This window comes from Malus sylvestris, chromosome 2 (genome assembly GCF_916048215.2).
Source record: "Malus sylvestris chromosome 2, drMalSylv7.2, whole genome shotgun sequence".
NCBI classification, from domain to species: domain Eukaryota; kingdom Viridiplantae; phylum Streptophyta; class Magnoliopsida; order Rosales; family Rosaceae; genus Malus; species Malus sylvestris.
This window is the reverse complement of record NC_062261.1, coordinates 7587142-7612471: the sequence shown is the minus strand read 5'-3', so window position 1 is coordinate 7612471 and position 25330 is coordinate 7587142. Positions and strand designations below refer to the sequence as shown.

The 25330-nt window shown below is 40.4% G+C and overlaps 2 protein-coding genes across 6 annotated transcripts in view; both read right to left on the bottom strand.

The window, feature by feature from the left end:
- Positions 1 to 80: 80 nt before the first annotated feature.
- Positions 81 to 14939, bottom strand: LOC126608269 (wax ester synthase/diacylglycerol acyltransferase 5-like). 5 transcript variants are annotated; one of them, XM_050276135.1, is made up of 6 exons: positions 14001 to 14938; positions 11537 to 11609; positions 11357 to 11442; positions 900 to 1115; positions 598 to 735; positions 81 to 402 (listed from the first exon to the last, which is right to left on the bottom strand). In XM_050276135.1, exons 1-6 carry the CDS (start codon positions 14757 to 14759, stop codon positions 295 to 297), a joined length of 1380 nt encoding a protein of 459 aa, XP_050132092.1. In that variant the 5' UTR covers positions 14760 to 14938; the 3' UTR covers positions 81 to 294. The 5 variants fall into 5 exon arrangements, with proteins under 5 accessions (XP_050132092.1, XP_050132098.1, XP_050132111.1 ...); XM_050276141.1 differs by having other exon boundaries at positions 11357 to 11424; positions 14001 to 14937; XM_050276154.1 differs by lacking the exon at positions 900 to 1115.
- The window catches only part of LOC126608334 (uncharacterized), a 34559-nt gene continuing 14702 nt past the window's right edge, over positions 5474 to 25330 (bottom strand). Inside the window, exon 2 of the mRNA XM_050276201.1 lies at positions 5474 to 7018. Within this exon, the coding sequence (XP_050132158.1) occupies positions 5567 to 6112 (546 nt within the window). The 5' untranslated portion in view covers positions 6113 to 7018 and the 3' untranslated portion in view covers positions 5474 to 5566. The remainder of the gene's footprint in view (positions 7019 to 25330) is intronic.

The window sequence follows — 25330 nt, the reverse complement described above, 5'->3', positions numbered from 1 at the left end:
ATTTTCCAACAGTATTAAAGAGATGGTCTATTGTTCTAAAAGCTAAAATGGATTTTCTTTTCTTCTTGTCAAATGATAGATTTTGCTAGATTAGCCACCGATAGATATTTGGCTACTCATATATTGGGCCGATTACACTAAAATCCTCAATTGTTTCGGTTTACGAAAGATGCATGCTTTCCTTCGTAGGTTCCTACCAATGACATTCTTATATCACATTCCATAAAATATAGAGAGGTCATATCCTAGGTTCTACTCATGGCTGGATGCTGCTTCCTTCATATCAAGCAATGCCTATTCAAAGCATTTTGCGAGAAATGTTGGATCCGGAATGATATCTTTGGCCACCAAGATTTGCAGGTCAGCTCTTTCAGCATAGCTCACCATGTGCATTGTAAGTGCCTGCGTTACCAACCAGCAAAAGTATTCCAGTTACATTACAGATACTTCTGATTTGCTACATCTGGCATTTTCTAGAATGTAACATAACGCCCCATCACAACGTCATTCTATGATTTGAGCTACTCATTTCTAATTATGTCATTGTTCAAAGATCGATAGCGTATCCCTACTAATTGGTTAGCATCATATATATACCTGGGGTAGGCTGCATGTATTCACTTTAAGGTAAGTTACAAGGTTGCCCCCAATTGCAATTTCTTCTTGCGGGCCAAGTATATTTGAAATGGTAAAGCTAGTATTGCAGACCATCTTGTAAAGAAGCCAACTAGCAACCTGCAGCAGTAGAATGAAACTATTTTCTTTTTATATACATTTTTGAATATTGGGGCACATTTAGGAATGATTTTGTAGGAAACACTGTTACTCATAACCATTTTTTGTCGAAGCGTTTATGTTAGAAGCACAACAGATTTTTCTTAAAAATACATGTTGATTACCTTTGCTCCAAAGTAGGTGATTAGAAAACATCCAACTTTGTACGAAAAATCAGCTTCTAGAGATTGTTTCTTCCTGTCAAGAACCAGCTTAGCTCTCTTGAGGTACACTAGAGGATCAAGATCACTGCTTTTATGGTAATAAATAGGTAGGAGAAACATGCCGAACTTGTTACCCCAGCTTGATTCAGAGTTGCTTTCCAAACACGAATTGGATACCTGATCATATTCATACAATCATTATCTCCAACCAACTACCATCAAATTGGATACCTGGTTATATTCGTGGGATGATAAGTGAAGAAAGTTGAGGTTTCACCAAAAACAAATTGGTAATATGGGGAGTAGTCCAATTATTCATGAGCACATGCAAGGTCCTTCTTCTCATCAATGTAGGATTCATTCTCAACACACCCCTCCTCACGTGTGGTGAATTTTCAAGCCTAACACGTGGACAACACAACGGGGTGATGTGAAGCACGTGTGGCCATTGAGCTTCACATATGAGACAACCTGCTCTGATACCATGAAGAAAGTTGAGGTTCCACCATAAAATCAATTGACAATATGGGAAGTAAACCAACTTATAAGCCCATGCAAGGTCCCTCATTCCATAAATGTGGGACTCATTCTCAACATGCCCCTTCACATGTGGCGAATTTTTAAGCCTAACACATGGACAACACAACGGGGTGACGTGGAGCGTGTGTGGCCGTTGGGCTTCATACGTGGGACAACCTGCTCTGATACGATGAAAAAGGTTGAGGTTCCACCATAAAACCAATTGGCAATATGGGAGTAGCCCAACAACTTATAAGCACAAGCAATGTCCCTCATCTCATTAATGTGGGATTCATTCTCAACAATTAGGGTGCTTATCTAGGTTTTTGGGGTTGGGTTGAAAAACATGACAAATTAAGGGTTTATTTGATAACGATTTTGGCTTTAAGTTTTAGTTTTCATTTTGTGCTAGAGATAAGGGGCAAGTTTACGTGAGATTATGAGAGAGATAAAAAAGTGACAAAGGATGGCAGAAGATATATGTGACAAATATACAGAATGAAAACTAAAAGTCAAAAATTAAAAGCTGTTTAAAGTTGTTTTCAATTCCATAATTTTGTTTATTTATTTATTTTTCTGGGGGAAACTCCGCCGTGTAAGTTTATCTTACATTGCCAGTCCCAAGCCCGGATAAAGGAGGAGGGGGAGGACGTCAGGTAGTCGACAACCGACACTCCATGATTACGTCAAATCCTTATGAAAATGAATCCAGAACGAAATCGCGCTAAAACTAGGGCGTCACCCGTAAGTGGCGCGCTGTGTGGCCCGAGCACAGTGATAAGTGAGCAAGGGTCGCTGTATCTCCATCGGCACCCGGATGCAGTGTTAAATGAGCAAGGGGGCTATAGAAACTTCTTTTCGAACGACTCCACTCAAAGTTGTTTGGGAGCATATGCTCCTATCAACTTTATACGGGGACACACAAAAGAAGTACTTTGATCCTATTAGACGGGGAAGAGTGAAGAAGCTAGGACAGAAGGGTAGAGTTCAAGAGAGCAAAATGCGTTTAGGAACGTGGAATATAGGAACCTTGACGGGAAAATCTATGGAAGTAGTAGAAGTTATGGTGAGGAGAAGGATAAATATTATGTGCCTACAAGAAACTAAGTGGGTTGGTCATAAGGCAAAGGATCTAGAAAACTCAGGGTTTAAACTATGGTATTCGGGCACAAATAGAACGAGAAACGGTGTTGGCATCATCGTGGACAAGACCTTGACACAAGATGTTGTAGATGTTAAGAGGGTAGGAGATAGAATCATGGCAATCAAGATTGTAATAGGACAAGAACTTATCAATGTGATTAGTGCGTACGCACCTCAAGTAGGGTTGGATACGAGTTCGAATGAGAAATTTCGGGAAGACCTTGGAGACTTGGTGCAAGGAATTGCTTAGACGGAGAAGTTATTTATAGGAGGAGATTTAAATGGACACGTGGGTAGGGAGACAGGCAACTATGGAGGTTTTCATGGTGGCCATGGTTTTGGGGAGAGAAACGAGGATTGGGAAGCTATCTTGGATTTTGCAATGGCATATGATATCTTCTTAGCCAACACCTTCTTTAAGAAGAGAGAAGAACATGTGATCACCTACAAGAGTGGGTCGTCAAAAACACAAATAGATTTTCTTCTAATGAGGAAAGAGGATCGTATAACTTGTAAGGATTGCAAAGTTATACCAGGAGAGAGCGTGGCTAATCAACATCGCTTGTTGGTGATGGATGTACATATCAAAAGAGTGAGAAAAAAGAACAAGACTTGGAAGTGCCCAAGGACTAGATGGTGGAATCTAAAAGAAGAAAAACAAGCCATTTTCAAAGAGAAAGTAATCACCCAGTGTGTGTGGGATAGAGAGGGGGAAGCTAACCAAATGTGGGATTCCATGGCTAGTTGTATCCGAAAATTAGCAAAAGAGGTATTAGGAGAGTCCAAGGGCTTTGCCCCACACCAAAAGGAATCTTGGTGGTGGAATGAGGAGGTACAAACAAAGGTGAAGGCTAAAAAGGAATGTTGTAAAGCCTTATACGAGGATAGGACCGATGAAAATTATGAAAGGTATAAAAAAGCGAAGCAAGAGGCGAAGAAAGCTATGAGAGAAGCTAAGTTAGCGGCTTATGACGATATGTATAAGCGACTAGATACCAAAGAATGAGAGTTGGATATCTATAAACTAGCTAGAGCAAGGGAAAAGAAGACAAGGGACCTAAACCAAGTGAGGTACATCAAGGATGAGGATGGAAATGTTCTTACGGCAAGGTTAAAGACAGATGGAAAGGTTATTTTCATAATCTTTTCAATGAAGGATATGAAAGGAGTGCTTCTTTAGGGGAGTTGAGTAACTCAGAAGAATGTAGAAACTACTTTTTTTATCGTAGAATCCGGAAGGAAGAAGTGGTTGTAGCTTTGAAGAAGATGAAGCATAGAAAAGCAGTAGGCCCAGACGATATACCAATCGAAGTGTGGAAAGTTTTGGGAGAGACAGGTATAACATGGCTCATTGACCTTTTCAATAGGATTTTGAAAACGAAGAAGATGTCAAATGAGTGGCGAACGAGCACTTTGGTGCCTATCTACAAGAATAAGGGCGATGTACAAAATTGCATGAACTATAGGGGTATTAAGCTAATGAGTCATACAATGAAGCTCTGGGAGAGAGTCATTGAGCATAGATTGAGGCAAGAGACACGGGTTTCGGACAACCAATTCGGGTTCATGCCAGGGCGCTCAACCATGGAGGCAATCTATCTCTTACGAAGATTGATGGAAAGATATAGAGATGGGAAAAAGGATTTACACATGGTCTTTATAGATTTGGAGAAAGCGTACGATAGGGTCCCAAGAGACATTCTTTGGAGGATTTTAGAGAAGAAAGGAGTACGAGTAGCATATATCCAAGCTATAAAGGATATGTATGAAGGAGCAAAGACTGCCGTAAGAACTCATGAAGGACAAACTGAAAGCTTTCCCATAACTGTAGGATTACATCAAGGCTCATCCTTAAGTCCTTACCTTTTTGCGTTGGTAATGGATGAGTTAACAGGACATATTCAAGATGATATTCCTTGGTGTATGCTTTTCGCAGACGATATAGTGTTGATAGATGAAACTCAGGAAGGGGTAAATGCAAAGCTTAACCTTTGGAAAGAAGTGTTGGAATCTAAAGGTCTTCGCCTAAGCCGATCAAAGACAGAATATATGGAGTGCAAGTTCAGTGCAAATGGAGGCCAAAACGAGTTAGGGGTGAGGATCGGAGATCAAGAAATACCAAAGAGCGACCGTTTTCGTTACCTAGGATCTATCTTGCAAAAGAACGGAGAATTAGATGGAGATCTCAACCATAGAATACAAGCTGGATGGATGAAATGGAAGAGTGCATCCGGCGTGTTGTGTGACCGCCGTATGCCACTGAAGCTCAAGGGAAAATTTTATAGGACGTCAATAAGGCCGGCGATGCTGTATGGCACAGAATGTTGGGCGGTGAAGCATCAACACGTACACAAAATGGGTGTAGCGGAGATGAGGATGCTTCGTTGGATGTGTGGGCACACGAGAAAGGATAAGATTAGGAATGAGGATATCCGGGGTAAAGTAGGAGTAGCTGAAATTGAAGGAAAGATGAGAGAAAATCGGTTACGGTGGTTTGGACATGTGCAAAGAAGGCCTACTGACGCTCCGATTAGAAGATGCGACTATGGGACAGAGGTTCAGGGCCGAAGGGGTAGAGGAAGACCTAGGAAAACTTTGGAAGAGACCCTAAGAAAAGACTTAGAGTACTTGGATCTAACGGAGGACATGACACATGACAGAATACAATGGCGTTCTAAGATTCATATAGCCGATCCCACTCAGTGACTTGGATTTTCCAAGTCTCCAACCGAGAAGTTTTCCTCACTCAGGAAATTAAGGGAACACTACCTCAACCTATATGCTCCACTCACAATGTTTCAACATACAAGCTTCAACAAAAGAAAATTCAAAGAATTTAGCGAAGAAGGCTTTGGTGTATTTAACACAATACGTTGAAATGAAGGAAATCTTATTTATTGATATCCCCGATAAGTTACAAATATGTACATATACTTGAGTCAAAATAAACAAACAAGAGGGAGCCTTCACAAAAGTTGCTTAGGAGAAGTCTCAGCAGTCGGTAGAGCCCCAGAAAGAGAAGGCACCGGAGGGGGATCATTCGGAGCCTCAGTACTGGACAGAACCCTAGAAGGAGGAGGCATCAGAGGTTGATCATTTGGAGCTTCATTACGCGGTACAGCCCCAGAAGACGAAGGCAATAAATGCCTTTGGAACAAACCCACAAATCTCTGATGATCAAGTAAAACCTGACCATCAGATTCCTTCATCTGGTCAAGCTTCCTCTTCATGTTTGTAGCATAGTCATGTGCGAGTCGGTGCAACTGTTTATTCTCATGCTTAAGCCCTCTAATCTCCTGTTTGAGACTCATCACTTCAGCCGCCAATGATTCAACTTGGCGGGTTCGAGCAAATAGGCGTTGGGCCATATTAGACACAGAACATGCACACTGAACACTGAGAGCCAGAGAATACTTAACAGCCAACTCATCAGACCGTTTGGAAAGTAGTCTGTTATCTTTGGGAGTGAGAAGGTTCCTGGCCACTACCGCAGCGGTCATATCATTCTTCATCACGGAATCCCCAACGGTAAGAGGACCAGTAGGGGAGACGAATGATGGGCGCCATATGTTGTCTGGAGAAAGCGGGGCTGCCTCTTCAACAAGGTTCAAGTCAAAACGACGGTCGGAGGGGGCCAAACATTTTCAAAGGTGTTGAAGAGAGAAGAGGTCGGACAAATCAAGATCTTAGAAGTGCAAGAATGGAGCTTCTTCAAGTGTGCTTTAGAACTTAATGTCAGCCCCTATAAAAATCTGCACTCGACGAAACTTCAGAAATCGAAAAGGCGCCTGCTCAGAAATCGAAGAGGCGTTTGCTTTCTCAAAAGTTGGCTACTCAGAAACCACGAGGGTCGATCTCAGAAATCGAAGAGGCGTTTGCTTTATCAAAAGCTGGGCTGCTCAAAGACCACGAAGGGCGATCTTAGAAATCGAAGAGGCTTGCTTTCTCAAAAGCTAGGCTGCTCAGAGACCACGAGGGCCGATCTCAGAAATCGAAGAGGCACGTACTTTTCCAGCCTTGTCAGCACTTGTCACACGCACACTCAGCTTTGCAGAAATTATGGGCATTCTGTCGAAGATTTCTGGCGAAGTAGAAAGCACATGAATCGTACTGTTCAATCACCCACTTCCCACACGCAACAGTAGCTCATGGGTACCACAGATAACTTTGCCAAAGTTCTCTGACAAAGTTGAGACACGTGAAGTTTGTAGCTCCCACTACATCGCTCTGACCAAGAAGGGTAAAAGAATAGCAAAGAAACAACACTAACAAAGTTTAGACACATAAATTTTGAAGGTTTAGCTACCATATTATTACCCACAAGGGTAAAGGAACAGTACCACTGCTGGATAATTGGAAAGTCCCGGTGTGTCAACCTCTGTGCTTCGTGGCAAGGTAGACTAGCAAACATGCCCAACCTTTACTCACATTCGAGAAAACACTCCCAACAAGATTACTTGCTCCAAAATCGAAGAGGCACCACCCTCCGAATCTCGAGAGCCAGACTCCCAACATGATTACTTTCTCAAAAATTGAAGAGAGGGTAAAGGAACAGTACCACTGCTGGATAATTGGAGAGTCCATGTATGTCAACCTCTGTGCTTCGTGGCAAGGTAGACTAGCAAACATGCCCAACCTTTACTCACATTCGAGAAAACACTCCCAACAAGATTGCTTGCTCCAAAATCGAAGAGGCACCGCCCTCCGAATCTCGAGAGCCAGACTCCCAACATGATTACTTTCTCAAAAATCGAAGAGAGGGTAAAGGAACAGTACCACTGCTGGATAATTGGAAAGTCCCTGTGTGTCAACCTCTGTGCTTCGTGGCAAGGTAGACTAGCAAACATGCCCAACCTTTACTCACATTCGAGAAAACACTCCCGACAAGATTGCTTGCTCCAAAATCGAAGAGGCACCGCCCTCCGAATCTCGAGAGCCAGACTCCCAACATGATTACTTTCTCAAAAATCGAAGAGACACCGCTCTCCGAATCTCGAGAGCCAGACCCCCAGCAGGATTGCTTTCTCAAAAATCGAAGAGGCATCGTTCTTCGAATCTTGAGAGCCAGATCCCCGACAAGATTGCTTGTTCGAAAACCGAAGAGGCACCACTTTCCCAACTTCAAGAGCTGGATCTCCTTGGATAAAGCTTGTCTGTAATCTTCACACGCAACATCAACTTTCCAGATACCACAGACCACTTTTTCAAAGTGCTCTGACAGAGTTAAAACATGTGAAGCTGGCAGCTCCCACTACCGTGCTATGACCAAGCAGGGTAAAGGAATAGCATTATTACTTGATGTTAGGGAGACTCCTATATATGTCGACCTCCATCCCCAACGGACAGGCAGACCTGCAAAAATGCTCAACCCTTCCTCTTATCTGAGAAGGCACTCTTAACGAAGCCTTTCGAAATATTCAGCTTTCTTTCCCCCCGATAATACCTCTGTAAACAAGCTATACTAGAGCAAGAATATCTCATATCATCAGGGTTAAAAGCAAGAGTATCCCATATCATGCTTTTTCCCTGTCTTTTCCTTTGGCCTTGTTCTTACCTGCAAGACAGGGAGAAAGAGAGCAATCAGTCAGCACTTGGAATCAAGCTTCCAGCCAGGAACTGACTGCCTGGAACCCCTTACCTGATTACTTACCTGGCATTGCTCTCGAGTACTCATCTTCAACATCTTATGCTTCCAGGGAAGATACCGCATCTGCCTGAGAAACAGATAGGGCAAGTGAGAAGGATACAATGAAGCATGTGGAGACAAGCGTAACAGCACACGTGCCGATACATCCACTACTCTGTCAAAAGCAAAAGTATCTCATATCAGCAGGGTCGAACGTACTCTAGATTTGCTGGACTTGTTTTGACCCTCAAATTCTTCAGTCGGCCTTATACTCTGGAGGAAACCAGAAAACCCTCCAGCCCAGTTCAAGAATAAGCCTATGGAAAGTTACTTCTTCAAAAGCAAAAGTATCCCATATCATCTCTTCTCATTTTTCTTCTCTTTATCCTTCATGCTGCCTGCAAGATAGGGAGAATGTGAACAATCAGCCGAAGCTCTGATTGCTTACCTTGTCTGTCACCTCTTTCAGCAAATCCCCTAGCTCGGCGACTTGGGGGACTCCTACTACATGGTTTGTATCGCGTTTGACCAAGCCTGAAACTACAAGTAAGCTTCAAGTGAAATTGATACATTACCTTGTGCATCTCCACCAGTTACAGATACCACCCCTAGAGGGAGGAAGAGTACTTCCAGAGAAGATGCCACATCTACCTATGAGACAGATAAGGCAAGTCAAGACGATACCACACTCCGGTACTTAGAAGTTTCGTGGTTACGAGATCATTCTCCCACAATATTTCCTAATGTCATTTGTACTAAATCATTCACTTGTACTCACTAAAGGAGAGCTTGAACCTATGTACTTGTGTAAACCCTTCACAATTAATGAGAACTCCTCTATTCCGTGGACGTAGCCAATCTGGGTGAACCACGTACATCTTGTGTTTGCTTTCCCATCTCTATCCATTTATATACTTATCCACACTAATAACCGGAGCAATCTAGCGAAGATCACAAAAAGTGACCGTTTTCGCTACCTAGGATCTATCTTGCAAGAGAATGGAGAATTAGATGGATATCTCAACCATAGAATACAAGCTGGATGGATGAAGTGTAAGAGTTCATCCGGCGTGTTGTGTGACCGTCGTAGGCCACTTAAGCTCAAGGGAAAATTTTATAGGACGGCAATAAGGCCAGCGATGTTGTATGGCACAGAATGTTGGGCGGTGAAGCATCAACACGTACACAAAATGGGTGTAGCGGAGATGAGGATGCTTCGTGGGATGTATGGGCACACGAGAAAGGATAAGATTGGGAATGAGGATATCCGAGGTAAAGTAGGAGTAGCCAAAATTGAAGGAAATATGAGAGAAAATCGGTTCCGGTGGTTTGGACATGTGCAAAGAAGGCCTACTGACGCTCCGGTTCGAAAATGTGACTACGGGACAGAGGTTCAGGGCCGAAGGGGTAGAGGAAGACCTAGGAAAACTTTGGAAGAGACCCTAAGAAAAGACTTGAGTACTTGGATCTAACGGAGGACATGACACAAAACCGAGCGCAATGGCGTTCTAGGATTCATATAGCCGACCCCACTTAGTGGGAAAAGGCTTTGTTGTTGTTGTTGTATTTATTTTTCTGGGGGAGTTCCTTGTTTCATTTGGTCGTGGTGGTTTGTTTTATGCTAAGTCTTCTCGTCTTAATTAATTATAGATACAAAGTAACTTCTGTACTACGGGTTTGTAGCTGTTGTAGATACAACTAACATACTTAAAATCATTTGATAATAATATTGAACCTTCATCTAATAATTTTCCGTGTACAATTCCGTCAAATATGATCAAGAGACTTGCATGCTAGAACATATGCGCGGGAATTAAGCTATTCCCCCCCCCCCCCCCCCCCCAAATAAACCTCAGCCATTCCGGACCACTTCCTGCAAACTCATCAACAAGCACAAACCTAACCTAACATGCATCTCACTGACTATCAAAATCTTACTGCAGCATCTCATAAGCCTAACCTAACATTTCCCTATGCTTTCAAGTTTCAACTCTGGGATATGTGTATCTAAAAATTAGTTTGTTTGGACGAAGCTGGTGGTTGAACTCTGAACTAAGAAAAAGGAATCATCGTGCAAGTCACGCGATCACATATGGCAGAATTGCGGATGAAACTTGTTTGAATCGGAGTGGTTAGTTTACGTGGTAATTGTATGAAAGTTAAAAAGGTCCAGGTGCCGTTTATGCAATTAATTTTCTTGTGTTTCGTATGCTTATTAATTTGTTAGTTTTGGGAAAATTGTGAGTAGGCCTCCTGAAAATATATACCAAAACTCAGTTATGCATCAGTAAGTTAGGATTCGCCTGAAAAATTAGAAAGAAAAAATATAGCAAGAACCATATAGAAGTTCTTAAAACAACCAATATATATAATATAGGGTAAAAGACTATTTACTATCCTCATGTTTCGTGATTTTCAACATTTAATACATCAAGTTTTTTTCGTCTCAGATTCATACCAAAAGTGTAAATTTTGGGACAGTCTCATACATCCGTTAGTCAAACTGTTAAATCTACCGTTAATTGTGACGTGACGCCCATGTAGACAATGACTGGGCGTCACATGTCATCCACTTCTTCTTCCTCCTTCTTCTTCCTACAACTTTTATTTTTTATTTTTTATTTCTTCCTCCTTCTCCTTCTTCCTCCGACTGCAACTTTTTTTTTTATAAATTTCTTCTCTTCTTCTTCTTCTTCTTCTTCAGGAAGAAGGAGAAGGAGGAAGAAAAAAAAAGTTGCAGTCAGAGGAAGAAGGAGAAAGAAGAAAAAAAAAAAAAAGGTCCAGATTCGGGGAGGAGGAAGAAGAAGAAGATGAGGAAGGAAGGAGGAAGAAGAAGAAGAAAAAAAAAACTTCCCCAGATTCGGAGGAAGGAGAAGAAGAAGAAGAGAAAAAAAAAACGTGGATGACACATGGCGCCCAATCATTGTTCACATGAGCACCACGTCACAATTAACGAAAGATTTAACAGTTTGACTAACGGATGTATGAGACTGTCCCAAAATTTACACTTTAGATATGAATCTGAGATGAAAAAAACTTGATGTACTAAATGTTGAAAACCACGAAACATGAGGTAGTAAACAATCTTTTACCCTATAATATAAATGAAAGTTTATAAATCACGACGAACCTGCAATCCAGGTTGCTTTCTTAAATTGACCATAGCTAGGCCTGTAATTCGAATTCCGTCATGCAGAGCTGGACAATTAAGTTTAGCTATAACTTGGTTATCGTGATTGCCATTGATACTTGATCTATTTCAAATGGGAAGCACAAGCACTAGAACAGATTCAAGAATGACATTAATTACCATTTGGTGTTTGGTGATCTAGGTACCTTGACAGCCCTGACGAAACCACGCCAACAAGAACATCGTTGATGGTCTGCGTGATAGCCAAATCATGCTTTTAGTGGTTGAGTGAAGTTCCATTTCGGTCAATGTAGTTTCAATTGTCTCTATTTCTTTCTTTTGTAAAAAGAAGAACAACTAATGGCAAACCATGGTTATCCATCACTTCTGAATTCAGAAAGGCTATAAAGAATTTCACCTTGCTCGTGACCAGGGTCAAATAGTCTCACCAACTTGGAGCATCAAGCACAAAACCTCTCATATTTTTTGTTTATTAGGACGTCAAGCCTATGCCCTTACCATTGGACCACTTGATGTGGTTGTCTCTATTCAATCTTTACAATTTATTAATGGTTGTAATTCAAAGACAATTTAATTTCATCTCAACTTTTTCGTCATAATTACCTTGCGGGTGGCATAACACATTTTCAACGAAAACATGATGGAATTAAGTTTGGAAATAATTTTCAAACTCTCACTTATCATGTATTCTTGCTTTTGTTTTTAGCCACAAGATTGAATAAATCAAAAATAAATCAAGGGACATAAACATAGCAAAAAGAGTACAGGACGACAAAAGTTGAGGGTGTAAATCAAATTTTTTTCATAAGTTATTGTCTTAAATGTAACAATTAGTAAAATACAAGATTAGGTCATAAAAATTGAAACTATAGGAGCCAAAATGTAATTATTTTGCCACAAATACGGGGACTAAAATCATAACTTATAGCCCATAAAGTTTGTAGTCAAAACCCTGTGAGAATTCCTTATTAGTTAAGAAACCTTTTTTAGAAAAAATAAACTTTATTCTGACCAATAAAATGAACGAATTATGTCACATGACAATGTTAAACTACCATCTAATATTTTTTTTTCCCTTTAATCATCGAAGAGATACAACCAAATATGCAAATGCCAAATATGTAAATGTTTCATTTCTTCACATATACAAAGTCCAAACCTTCTGTTTTTTCCTTTCTAAAATAAAAGGGAAAAATGTTCAACTTTAGACGTGTATAAAACTTTCGACTTGATTGTCTATATTTTAAGTTGTATTCAATCTCTTTGCTGGGTTGACATTAGGGTCTCAAAAAACCAGAGCTCATTTGAAGTGCTTTTCAAGCCAGCTCTCGTCTTTTAGTATTATATTTGAAGTGCTTCTCAACTCGAACTCAAACTCTATCGAGTCTATTTTCGCTCAACCCGCTAACTCAAGGTGACAGTTACCCCACCCCCCTCAACCCCCTAACTCAAGGTGACCGTTACCTCCATCTCCCTCAAGAATCATGTCACATATCTATTTAACAAACCATAGTTACTTATGCATTTAATTAAATTTTTTTATGAAAAGAAAACAATTGAATGAATCAAAAGAAAATTTTGCCCTTTTCTTAAATATTTGGGTGGTGTTATTCACACATTCCTTTTTACCTCATATACAATGTTCTCAACTTTTGGTTGTCTAATCGAATGAATTGAAGAAGATTAAATATAAACTAACAAGGGTGTGTAAGATGTTAAAATGGGTGTGTGGATAGCACGCCCAAACAGAAAAGAAAAAAAATCAAAAGAAAACGTAATGATGATTTCAGTAAAACCCAAAATTCAATGAGGTTGATTGTTTGCTGTTTAGTTAGAAGAGATTTTTCAATGTACCATGAATACGATCCGGTACATCAAGTGTCAAAATGCAAGTGATTGGATACTTAAAAAAAAATTCCAGTCGCTTGTATTATGACTATTGGCAGAGCCAGTTAAAGCCTAGGAGGGTCATATGACTCTTCTCACGATCCGGAAATGTTGTATTTATATGTGCTATAATGATGTAGCTTGGCTTTTATATTTATAGTTGACGCTCCTCACAAATGCAATTTGCTCATAATTGAGTCCAATTATTTTTATTCGAATTCGCACCAAGGTGTATATGCATGATTGTTTTCCGCCATTGTTATAAAGCATCATCTGTTATAATGTAATTAATTAAATCATGATATCAATGTTGGAAACTTAAAACATTTTTTTTATGCTAAATAAGTTCATACTCATGATCATTTCTTAAGTAATTTTCACTTATAAGCTCAATTAATCATAATTTTATAGTCACTTAAGATTGATTCTCCTTAACAGAATTTCTGGCTCCGCCACTGATTATGACACTTGATATATCAGACTATGTTCCCAACATGCTGAAAATTTTCTCTTCAATTAAAACTAATCCAATTAGGGGTTTTTTACAGGGAAAAAGATTTCTGAAAATATTTGACACAGATTAGGAGATTTTTACCCCATATAATTAGTTGGTATTTATGTTGTATGTCATGCGTCAATTTGAATCTTGAAGGTTCAAGCTATGAACAAGTATAATATACATTATTCTATTTCTGAAACAAACCAATAAACACAGAAGAATTAATAAGTCACTTACCGCATTCGGAACAGCTTTCTTGACGAGCTTCATGTCCTGAAGCCGAAACCTAGCCGTGGCCAGCTTCCTAGGCCAGAGCTCAACTCCCTCGCCGCCACTTATCGCTGTTTTCTGGTCACAAAGCCACAAGCTCCTCATCGCATGCTCCACCAAAAACACCAAGCTAAACCACAACGTCCCCACATACCCAATCAACAAACCCCACCATCCCTTTTCACCATTCACTCTCTTCCTCCTTCCACGACCCAAAATCTTTTCTTCATTTCCATCTGAGCCTCTCGTCCTGAAACTCTCCAAGAATAGGGACATGACCGAAACCCCGTCTCCCAATGCGTGGTGGATTCGGAAGACGCCGCAGTTGTGGGCCATGAGGAGGTGAAGTTCCCAGAGGGGTTTGTTCGCGCTCAGTCTAGTAGAGCTTGTGGAGAGGTCGGCCAAGTATTCGTTAACTGCGGTCTCGTGATCGACGGGAGATGTGGTGACGGGGTTCTGGATGACAATGATGTGGCGGTCGAGGTCAACGTAGGGGGCATTGTGCCAGTGCTGGAGGCCGCGGGAGTCGCGGAGCATGAGGCTTGAGAATCTTGGGTGGGAGAGGAGAAGGGAGGTTTTGAGGTGAGACTTTACGGCGTCAATGTCTATGGAGTTTTTGAATCCCATGGCACAGTGGATTATTTGGTTCATTTCGGGTTGGAGAAGGAGCCGACCTACTGGGGTCAAGGGTTCGTCGGAGTGGTCATCGGCTGCCGACGTATCCATGAGAGAGAGATGAAGCAGCCGCCTTGTAGTTGTGGTGTCGTTGGTATATGAAAAATAAAAAATAAAAAAATTGTAAGACAAGTCACACAATCCTCACCTCAACTGAAAAATGGTGAAGATAAGTTCACCTCTCACTTGTGGCTCTCATGAAATTGGAGTAATTGAACAACATTAGAACTTAGAGACAAAAACTTGAAGCCAGATTCAATAGATAGGCCACGGGCCTATTTCGTGTTTTTTTTTTTTTGTGTCCCCTTTCTAATTTTTAACACCAGTCCCTCAATTTAACTTCATATCTAACACAGTTAATTTTCATTGTTGAATTAAAAAAGGGAAATGTTTTTTCTTTTTAATTTTAAAAAGTTTGGAATGTCAAATGAGATTTTTGGAGTGCTAAGAACAATTGAAAAATTTTATTTGAACCCACATAACCTCTCTCTACACCTAACTTAAATTGTAAATGGAAATTGTCTTTTTACCTATCGCATAATTACCATCAAGTATAAGATGAAATTAACATTAAAACTAAAGTTTATCAATAAACCCACACTTAATAGAGAAAAACAATCTCTTTTTTACCAATGGATGATGATTTTGAAGTTTTAAAACCTCAATGTATAAATCGATTTATGCAAGTTTTTTTTTCCATAAATTTGATACATTCAATAATTGCCAGGTAACACTCTAATATTCTCCAAAACTTTAAATAGAGAAAATGACATATGCTAAAGTAGTCTTCAACGAAACAAAAATTATTCCGTTAGAATGGTAATTATTTACAATGTACCTACATAGCTGACAAAGAATGGATGCCCGATGATATTATGCTTCTAAAGATTCAGGGAAGAACTGCCTATATAACGATTCACCTTTATACTTTGTGAAACCCTAAACAAGTAAACCATATTACCAGGTTTTCCATCTGCACTTGCATGGTTCACGTTGTGTAAGCCATTGCCAACACACCTCACCAAGCTACAGATAGAACTCAACAAACTCAAACCAAAGCAAGCTTTGCATCTGTGCAGTTACAACATATTCGATACCATGACAGTACCATACAAAGCAGACCTGGCTTATAAGTCCTGAATCATCATGAGTTTATACAAACACAAGGCTATTAATTAGCTCTCTCTTTTTTTTTTTTTTTAAGAAAAGGTTTTGTTTTTATTTTAATGAAATTGTCATGAACATGACTCTTAAATCTACTTCTTCCTCCTTTTATTATCACCACAAGACAAACAAAGGAACTGAAAGATCTTAGGCCATGAAGAAATAAGATGTTTTCTTCCTTCTTTTAAAAATTAAAATCTCATCATATTTTATAGGCTTTTTAGCCAAAACAGTCTCCGAGATTTGCATAACTCCTCACTTTGGTCCTTGAGATTTGAAATCAATAGAAGTGATCCCTAAGATTGTCCATCATCAATCATTTTGGTTATTCCATGAAAAATCTCCATTAAATAAGAACAAATGACAAAAATACCCTCAATTTTTTGTCAAATCATTTTGTCCTATTGTTTGTTAAATTGAGGGTATTTTTGTCATTTTGATCCTTATTTAACATAATTTTTCGCGGAAAGACTAAAATGATTGATGGTGGACAATCTCAAGGACCACTTCTATTGATTTCAAATCTTAGGGACCAAAGTGAGGAGTTATGCATATCTTAGAGACCATTTTGGCTATAAAAAAACCTATTTTATATAGGGAAAACTAACAAAGGTTTTAGCTAAAGTATATAAGTCATCTCTTAAATAGCCACTTAATACTACAGTCTAGTGGTATTCCACTTCACTTGTAAGTAAGAGGTCTTAGGTTTGATTCTCATCAAAAACGAATTTGAACTACATTATTATGGCTAACCTATTACGGAACTTAGCTCTCTCCGCTACACCCTTAATGGAGATAAATCGTTTGTTAAAAGAAAAAGAAAAAAGTAAAAAGTCCTTTCTTAAATAACGCGAAAGCCTTGAAGCTAAAGTTTGGAATTAGAACCCTTGAGAGAAAAGCAGCAAAATCCCAAATCCCAACTGGATACTAGCATAATTTTCTTTTAATTTTTAATTTGAGATAATATCAAAAATTGTATTAACTGAAAAGGAAATAAAAGGTATTGGGTGAGAGAAAAAAAGAAAAGCATTGAATTCCTCATGGCCATAGACTACTGGAAATAAAGGTGGGTTTTGAATTTGTAATTTCAAAGTTTAGGGTTCGTCATCTTCACATGCTTATTGGTTGACTTATGGGTTTTTATATTTAATGGCAATTGAATTTATTTACATGTATTTTTAGCTATATGTCAAAAGTTTTTATATAAACAATTGAAAAAAATAAAAAATAAAAAAACCATCAATTCATGGTAGTAATAGACGGCACTCAAGCGTGAGAGGAAATGACGGCTTTAGTATTCCCCCCTCCCCCCGCCTCTTAGGAGCTAGCTCCTTGGGGGGGGATTTCATGGGTGTTTTGCATCGAATTCGTCCAAAAGATAGGGAAAGTTGATTTTAGCAAGAAAAAATTATTAGATGGGTTAATTAAAAGTTCTTTAGGTGTATTAGAATTCAATAAGTGTGTTTGGGTTAATATTTGAACTTTGGGCTGCAAGTATGAGGAAGCCCAATAATACCAATTAAAGGAAGACGTACCCGAAGCCTAGTACCAGGCCCAGAGACAAGTTGGTGCCTTCCCATTAATGCATAGGCCACGTGCCTATGATTTAAGTATCAAGTGATGGGGACTAACTCACAATCAGCCAAAAAACACTTTTCGGTGGCAATACAAGTAAAAAGTTGATGACTCACTATTCTTCAATAGCTTTCGGGCAAGAGTAAAGCTACTGTAGTCGGGCTAATCTGCCTATAAAAGGAGGAAGAGGGCCCAAAGACAAGGACACTCAACTAATCAAACAAACAAACATACAAACTCTGCTCTCAAGCCAGATTTGCATCTAAAAGCTGTAATCAGCCCAGATCTCAATCCTTTTCAGGATCATCCCCCACAAAAGCCATCTTTTGTCTAGTTTAGAAGCTCTGCTATCACCCCTAGTGGCATAGTATCGATTCTCTTGTGTAAACTTGTTTACCATTCATCCCTTCTTAGCATATAAACCCTGTAAACTCAAAAGAGAAGTGATTGCAAGAAGTTCAACCTCGCCCGACAAGGTGAAATCTTGCTCAAATCTCTTTTTTTGTTTTATAAGTTAATAGATCTACTGCTTAATGTATTATATAGTATGTATTCAAGTTATATCTATATGTTTTCCTACTTTAAGAGTCTCATTTGTGCCCGGATCTGATCACCTTAAAGAATATGCCTTCATTTAAAACCAATCAAGAACCGAGTAGATGACTTAAGGGGATCTGGACTCCCCTTACTCGAACATACAAGACTATGAACTGAAAGTCCTTGGTCACAAGGTAAGAAAAAGAACTTAATGTGGACTTAACCCATCCACGACAATCCTTTGATAACAAGAAGTCCGAGTAACTTGGGACGTAAGTAATCGACTAAATACACTTATTCTACATATGCTATACTGAGATAGTAGTGGCACGCCTAGCACTCAGTTAGTTTTGATTGCGAGCCTCAAGGCCTACACCTAAGGCCCTACAAAGGCACATTTCAAAACTAACTCTATTATCTTCTTGCAGCACATCAGCAAGCAAAAGCCCGACTATACATCCAAAGTGTCAATCTCTTAGGGAGTTGTGTTGAGAGCCGATGAGCCCTCTCTGGAGAAATCTTCGCCCGAACATAGTTTTGGCATGCCTGGTAGGATCACATTAGTATTGTATGCCAAGAAGAATAAGGAAGGAGAAAACCTTCAAGTGGAACACAGAGTACAGGCTACCCCAGTCTTTACCAAAATCAAACATGGCAGACCGCACAGAGAACGTTTCCTCCTTACAAGGACCAGCTGTTTTGGGAAGCCTGACCTCATCTGAGATGTCGGGGGGAATGGTAACCAATGAAGACTTGCAAGCCACCATGGTGTAAATGTTAAGGGGTATGGAGAATATTTCCCTAGAAACCAGGGGAGAAGTCAGCATACTTTGTTCTTTAATAGGGAGTTTGCAGAGACAACTAGATCTAAAGTATTCTACTCCAAAAAATGGTTATGTGAGGAGAGCAAGCCCCGAATAAGAACCAGTTATTCCATTCTTTCCTTTACTCGAGGATAAGAATGGTAAGGATAAAAACAAGGAAGAATATGGCACCAGTGGGCCAATGTTGGAAGAAATTTTAGAAGCAGAGTTGCCAGACCCCTCACTATTTCCACTTAATAATAGGGGGCAGGGCGGTCAAGAAAGAACGAAGTATGGGATGCCCCAGTTGATCGGGGAATCCAGTGGAAAATGCGGGCCTACTAAACCAGATAAACCTCTTCCTTATAGGCCCCCATCATTGGCCAGTAAGGGAGGGGGAAGCCCGATCCAAGAAAAGAGCTTTTCTCGGGAAATGATCATAGCCCAAAATGGGAACCCCCTCATACTCTTCCTGATAATACAGCTCACCAACATCTCAGAGATGAGTTAGCCGAGTTAAGGAGGATGGTGGCCCGGAATGCTCAACCACAAACTCACCCGCTGTTTAGGATCACTTATCAGAAGCCCTATCCTGAGTACGTTGACGAGCATAACCCTTTTTCCAGTCAACTTCAAGATACCTGTATTCCCAACATTGAGCGGAGAAGATGGTAATGTGTTTTCCAGAGATCGCATTTTCAAGTTCTCTAATCACTGTGTAGCATTCGAAGACAATCCCAACTACAAGCTGAGATTGTTTGGGAACTCCTTGATGGGTTTAGCATCTCAGTAGTATTCTTTGTTGCCCCATAATTCTATCGCCAATTGGGGAAAATGGAGATGGCCTTCCATGAGCAGTTTTATAGGGTCGAGCCCGAAATGTCTATCAATGACCTTGTGGAGGTGAAGCAGTACGAGCATGAGTCTACAAAAAACTTCATGATGAGGTTCAAAAGGACGAGGATGAGGTGCCAATTCCATATAAATCATGCACAACTCATATCCATCGCTCAGAAGGCGTTGAGATTACCTTTAAGGAAGAAGTTTTATGACATGCAGTTCAATGAGCTGCAGAAGTTGGTAATTGTGGTCACCAAGTATGAGAAGTTGTTGGTGGAGGAACAATAAGTAAATCATTTGTCTAATGTGCCTTATTTCTATAAAAGCAAAGCTATTATTCACCAAGTGGAGTTTGAAGGAGAACCAGAAGAAAATAATGGCCATGAAGGAGAGAGAATGGATGTGTGCGCGACGGAGATGACTGCCTCCTTCAAACCTTTGACTGTAAAAGGGTTAGTCGAGCTAGTGAAGGACCAGAAAGTAGTCATAAACGATGGTGGATTTGTCCCTATGAATCCCCCAAGTACCAGAGTTATTCCTTTGACTTAACCAACTATGAGGAGTTGGTTGGAGCAAGGGTGATCGTGCCCGACAGGGCCAAAAAGCTGCCCAAGCCTGAAGAGCTGAGAGAGAAAAAGTATTGCAAGTTGCATTACACTTTCAATCACTCCATAACCAAATGTGTCCAGTTCAGGGATTGGATACAAGACCTTATAGCAAAGGGAAAGTTGTTATTGGATAAACGGTAGGCCAACATAATGATTGACACTAACCCCTTCCTAGATGTCCCAATAAACATGATCAACCTTACATGGGCTGAGAATGGGAAAAGAAAAGCTACCTGGGAGGTGAAAGCAGAACGGAGGCAAGCTGATAGGCCAACTGAATGAGCCATAAAGGTGCCCGAGAAACCCAAAGCGACCATAATCAAAGGAGTGGTATTGTGCAGTAGATGCCAATGTGAGTGTGAGCTGGAAGTCTCAGCGTCAGGAGCCATTATTGATCAGGAGCTGATCAAGAGAAAAGAGAAAGAAAAGCAGGAAGCCCGTAGAAATGTCATGCAGTCAGCTGAGAAAGAGACTTCTAGAAATGTTTTCCAAAGGTTAGGATGAGACTCCTAACCAAAGGATTTTTCTAAAGTGTTCAGAAATTACTAAGCTTCTGAAGAGGTGAAGGACAAAGAGGTCAATGTGCCAAGATGGGTGGATGTGAGGCCACCCCAACCAAGCTATGCTGGTGGAGATGTCAGAGTTAAGGGGAGAATGTTGAATCCAGTCACAATGAAGAAACCTGCCCAACTTGGGCGAAAATGATATGTGGTCGGAAATGATAAGAAGCCTGTTAAAGAAATGGGAGCCTCTATGATTAGGAGAGTCTAGAGGCAATATAAAACCCACATGAACTCGTTAAAAGTCCCCGCTGCCTCATAAACCTTGGAGATTGGCCAACCATCTCAAGCCCATTTATGTAACTGCTTATCTGGAGGGAGTGCCCTTCAAAAGGGTTTTGATTGATGGAGGAGTCACAGTCAATGTGTTGCTTTTCAAGCAGATGAAGAGGGCATGTAGAAGTAAGGAAGATCTCATCCCTATGGACTTAACTGTTTCCAGTTTCTCTAGAGCCATCACCAAAACTCATGAGATATTGCCTTTTGAGGTTGACTTAGGTTTCAAGCAGATCATGTTAGCTTTCTTCGTTGTGGATAGTACTTCCACATATGGAGCTTTATTGGGTCGAGATTGGATTTATCAAAGTTTCTCAGTGCCATTCACCATGCATCAACAAGTGGCAGTTTACCACGAAGAATGAGATATGAGACCTGGATTTTGGGAAATGGTGGAGGCCGAGTCACAGCCATTCCTTCCCACTGCCAATGTGGCAGAAGCCAATTTTTACAATCCTAGCATTGGGATTCTCCAGTGCTTAGGAGCTGATAAGAACGGCCGCCCGACTAAAGTGACAGCCCAAAAGCTTTTGGAACAGGGGTTGTTCCTTACAAGGGAAGAATGGGACCGACCTTATATTGTCCCAACTCCCCAACACCAGTAATGTTAAAACAAAGAAAAAAGGATCAAGTAGTTGCAGTCAGGTTCTTAATCAAAAGACTGTTGGTGTATGGAAGAGAGAGAAAGCAAGAAAGGGAGAGCTTGGCCGAGAAGCACCAGGAGGAAGCCTCAAGCAGCCAGAGCGGATAAGAGTTTTTTGGAAAGGAGTTGGAAGCGGCCATACAAATAGCTAAATGTATATATGACCTGGACGGGCCAGAAGACTTGCCCGAGAGTCCAAAGTTAGTTGAATTCTTGTGCGCATAGCCTAACAAGCCATAATCAGAAGTAAAAGACCCATTGGAGACCATTGATTTGGGAACTAAGGAAGATCCAAGGCCTATCCAGATCAGTGGCTTATTAGAAACGGAGGATCGGGCAAATGTAGTTAGCTTTCTGCATGAGTTCAAAGACTGTTTTGCTTGGCATTACATTGAAATGCCAGGTTTAGATTCAACCTTAGTAGAACATAGAATGCCTATTAAGGAGGGGTATAAACCTGTCAAGCAAGCACCACGGAGAATGTCAAAGAAGATCGAGGAAAAGGTCAAGGAAGAGATTGAAAGGCTAGTAAAGGCTGGATTTATTAGGCCTGCCAAATATGTCGAGTGATTGGCCAACATTGTACTTGTATTAAAAGCTATAACTAAGGCGATTCGATGTTGTGTTGACTATAGGAACATTAATGGAGCCACGCCTAAAGATGAATATCCAATGCCTATGGCTGACTTATTCATAAATGCAGTTGCCAAACACAAAGTCTTATCTTTCATGAAAGGAAATGCCGGTTATAATTAGATAAAAATGACTAAAGAAGATATACACAAAATAGCTTTCAGATGCCCAGATCATGTTGGAGCATATGAATATGTAGTGATGCCATTTGGGCTAAAAAATGCTGAAGCGACCTATCAAAGAGCAATGAATGCCATTTTTCATGACTTGATTAGCCATACCATGGAAGTGTACATTGCTAACATCATGGTAAAGTCTAAGACTGAATCCATAAGCTAAAAATGAATCCAAAGAAATGTGCTTTTAGAGTAAGGTCTTGCAACTTCTTGGGATTCCTTGTTCATCAAAGAGGTGTGGAGGTTGACAAGAAAAAGCTCGGGCAATCATAGAATCACCTCCTCCCACCAATAAAGTACAATTACAGAGGCTACTAGGAAAAATCAACTTCTTAAGGAGATTCATCGCTAAGTTGGTGGGCAAGATTCAGCCGCTAACTCCTTTGCTAAAATTGAAAAACAAAGAAGAATTTGAGTAGGGCCCACCACATCAAGAGGCTTTCGACAGTATAAAGGCTTACTTGGCCTCTCCATCAGTGATCATGCCACCTCAGAGGAGGAAACTTTTAAAGCTTTATATTTCTGCTTCTGAGAAATCAATGGGAAGCTTGTTGGCTTAGAAAAATGAAGGCAGAAAAGAACAAGCAATCTACTACCTCAGTGGAATCCTTACTGAAGTAGAGACAAGATATACACCAGTGGAGAAGTTGTGCCTGGCTCTATACTTCACGGCATGCAAGCTAAGGCATTACATGTTACCTTGCCACATCCACATTATTGCTAGGACTGACGTAATCAAATATATGCTGTCAAAACCAATGATAGCTGGGAGGATTGGAAAATGGATTCTAGTGTTTTCAGAGTTTAGCTTTCAGTATGTGCCTCATAGAGCGATCAAGGGGCAAGCAATTGCAAACTTCTTGGTTGAGCACCAAGAATCCCAAGATGAGATTATCAATATCTTGGGAACTCTTGAGGTAGCCAATGTGTGGATCCTATCAAGCAAAACCTTCTAGGGCAAAGAAAAATGGATCCGGCAAGAGATAAAAAGAATAGCTAGTCTCTAGATCACTCATTGGAAACTGTATTTTGATGGTTCTTGCACCCAAACTGTCGCAGGAGCCGGGATTGTTATCATTGATCCCAAGGGTGCTTACCATTTTTATTCATTCCTCCTAGACTATCAAGAGACTACTAACAACTGGGCAGAATACGAGGCATTGATAATTGGTCTGGAGATCTTGATAGAGTTAGGGGCAACTGAAGTTGAAGTATTTGGTGATTCAGAGTTGGTGATCAATCAACTAAATGAAGAGTACAAGTGCAGACACATTATCATGGCAAGTTACTATTTGGCATCTACATAACTATTAAGCTATTGGGGCACTGAGATATCAGTCAACCATATCCCGAGAAGATCGAATGCAGTTGCTAATGAGATGGCACAATTGGCTTCTGGAGCGTTGATCCAAGAAAGAAAGTATAAAGGGGACATAGAGGTTCAGAAAAGAAATCTCCCTTTTATCTTTGAAAGGGGATTCAACCTAGATGTAATGATTGAAGAGGTGGAGGTTAGAGATTGGAGAACACCTATTATTCAGTATTTAAAAGATCCATCATTCTGCACAAGTAAGAAGAATAGACAACAAGCAACTAAGTACATTTTGTGGGGGGAAATATACTAAGAAAGACTCCAGATGGACTAATGTTGAAATGCTTAGGCTAGGAAGAATCAATGAGGGTAATGGCCAAAGTACATGAAAGGGATCTATGAAGCACATCAGGCGGGAACCAATATGAGGTGGCTACTTAGGAATATGGCTATTTCTGGCCAGAGATGGAGAAAGATTGCAAAGTTTATGCCTGAGGGTGCGAAGAATGCCAAAGACATGGACCTCTCTAACATGTGCCTTCAATACCCTTAAACCCCATGGTCAAGCCTTGGCCCTTCAGAAGATGGGCAATGGAGTTCATCGGGCAAATTCATCCAACTTCTAGCAAAGAGCACACGTTCATAATTGTGGCAATAGACTACTTCACCAAATGGGTAGAAGCTTCAACAGTGAAGACCTTAACTGCAACCGCCGTCAAGAACTTCATTGAAACCAAGATCTTACACAGATATGGGGTACCCAAGACAATTGTTATAGAATGCGGACCGTCTTTTATTTCAAAGGAAGTAGAAGAATTTGCAAGTAAGTTCAAGATTAAGATGATCCAATCTAGTCCTTACTACCCCAGTCAAATGGTCAAACAGAAACCAGTAACAAAGTCTTGGTGAACATTATCAAAATGATGGTGGCAGATAGTCTAGAAAAATGGCATGAGAAGTTGGGAGATACTTTATGGGCTTACAGAACCTCCAAGAGGGCACTGGAACTACTCCTTATGCTTTGACCTTCAGGCAGGATGATGTGCTCCCCATGGAGATAAATGTGGGTTCTGTTAGGATTCAAAATCAATTTAGGTTGCATAATGAAGAATATATTCAGGCTATGTGTCAAGGAATAGAAGATCTAGATGTAGCCCGAATTGAAGCCCTAGGTAAAATTCAAGAAGGGAAGAGAGCTGTTGCCCAAGCATACAATAAAAAGGTGAAATTGAAAAACTTCAAGAAATAAGAGTTAGTATGGAAGGCAATTCGGCCTTTAGAAGCTCAAGTTAGAGGCTTTGGGAAGTGGAGTCCGACTTGGGAGGGTCCTTTCATTATTAACCAAATACTAGACAAAAGGGGATATTACTTGGCAGATTTGGAAGGAAGTTCGCATAAGCATCCAGTTAATGCCAAGTTTTTGAAGAAATATCACCCAACCTTGTGGGATGTTAGGAGTTGCTATATTGAAGAAGTATAAACATTACAAGTGGTT

Excerpts from the sequence above, each read along its gene's own strand:
- LOC126608269 (XM_050276135.1), bottom strand. The coding sequence starts at position 14,759 with ATGGATACGTCGGCAGCCGATGACCACTCCGACGAACCCTTGACCCCA. Across the intron at positions 736-899 it reads TCACCTACTTTGGAGCAAAG|GTTGCTAGTTGGCTTCTTTA; the intron begins GTAATCAACATG and ends CTACTGCTGCAG. Across the intron at positions 403-597 it reads ATACATGCAGCCTACCCCAG|GCACTTACAATGCACATGGT; the intron begins GTATATATATGA and ends TTGGTAACGCAG.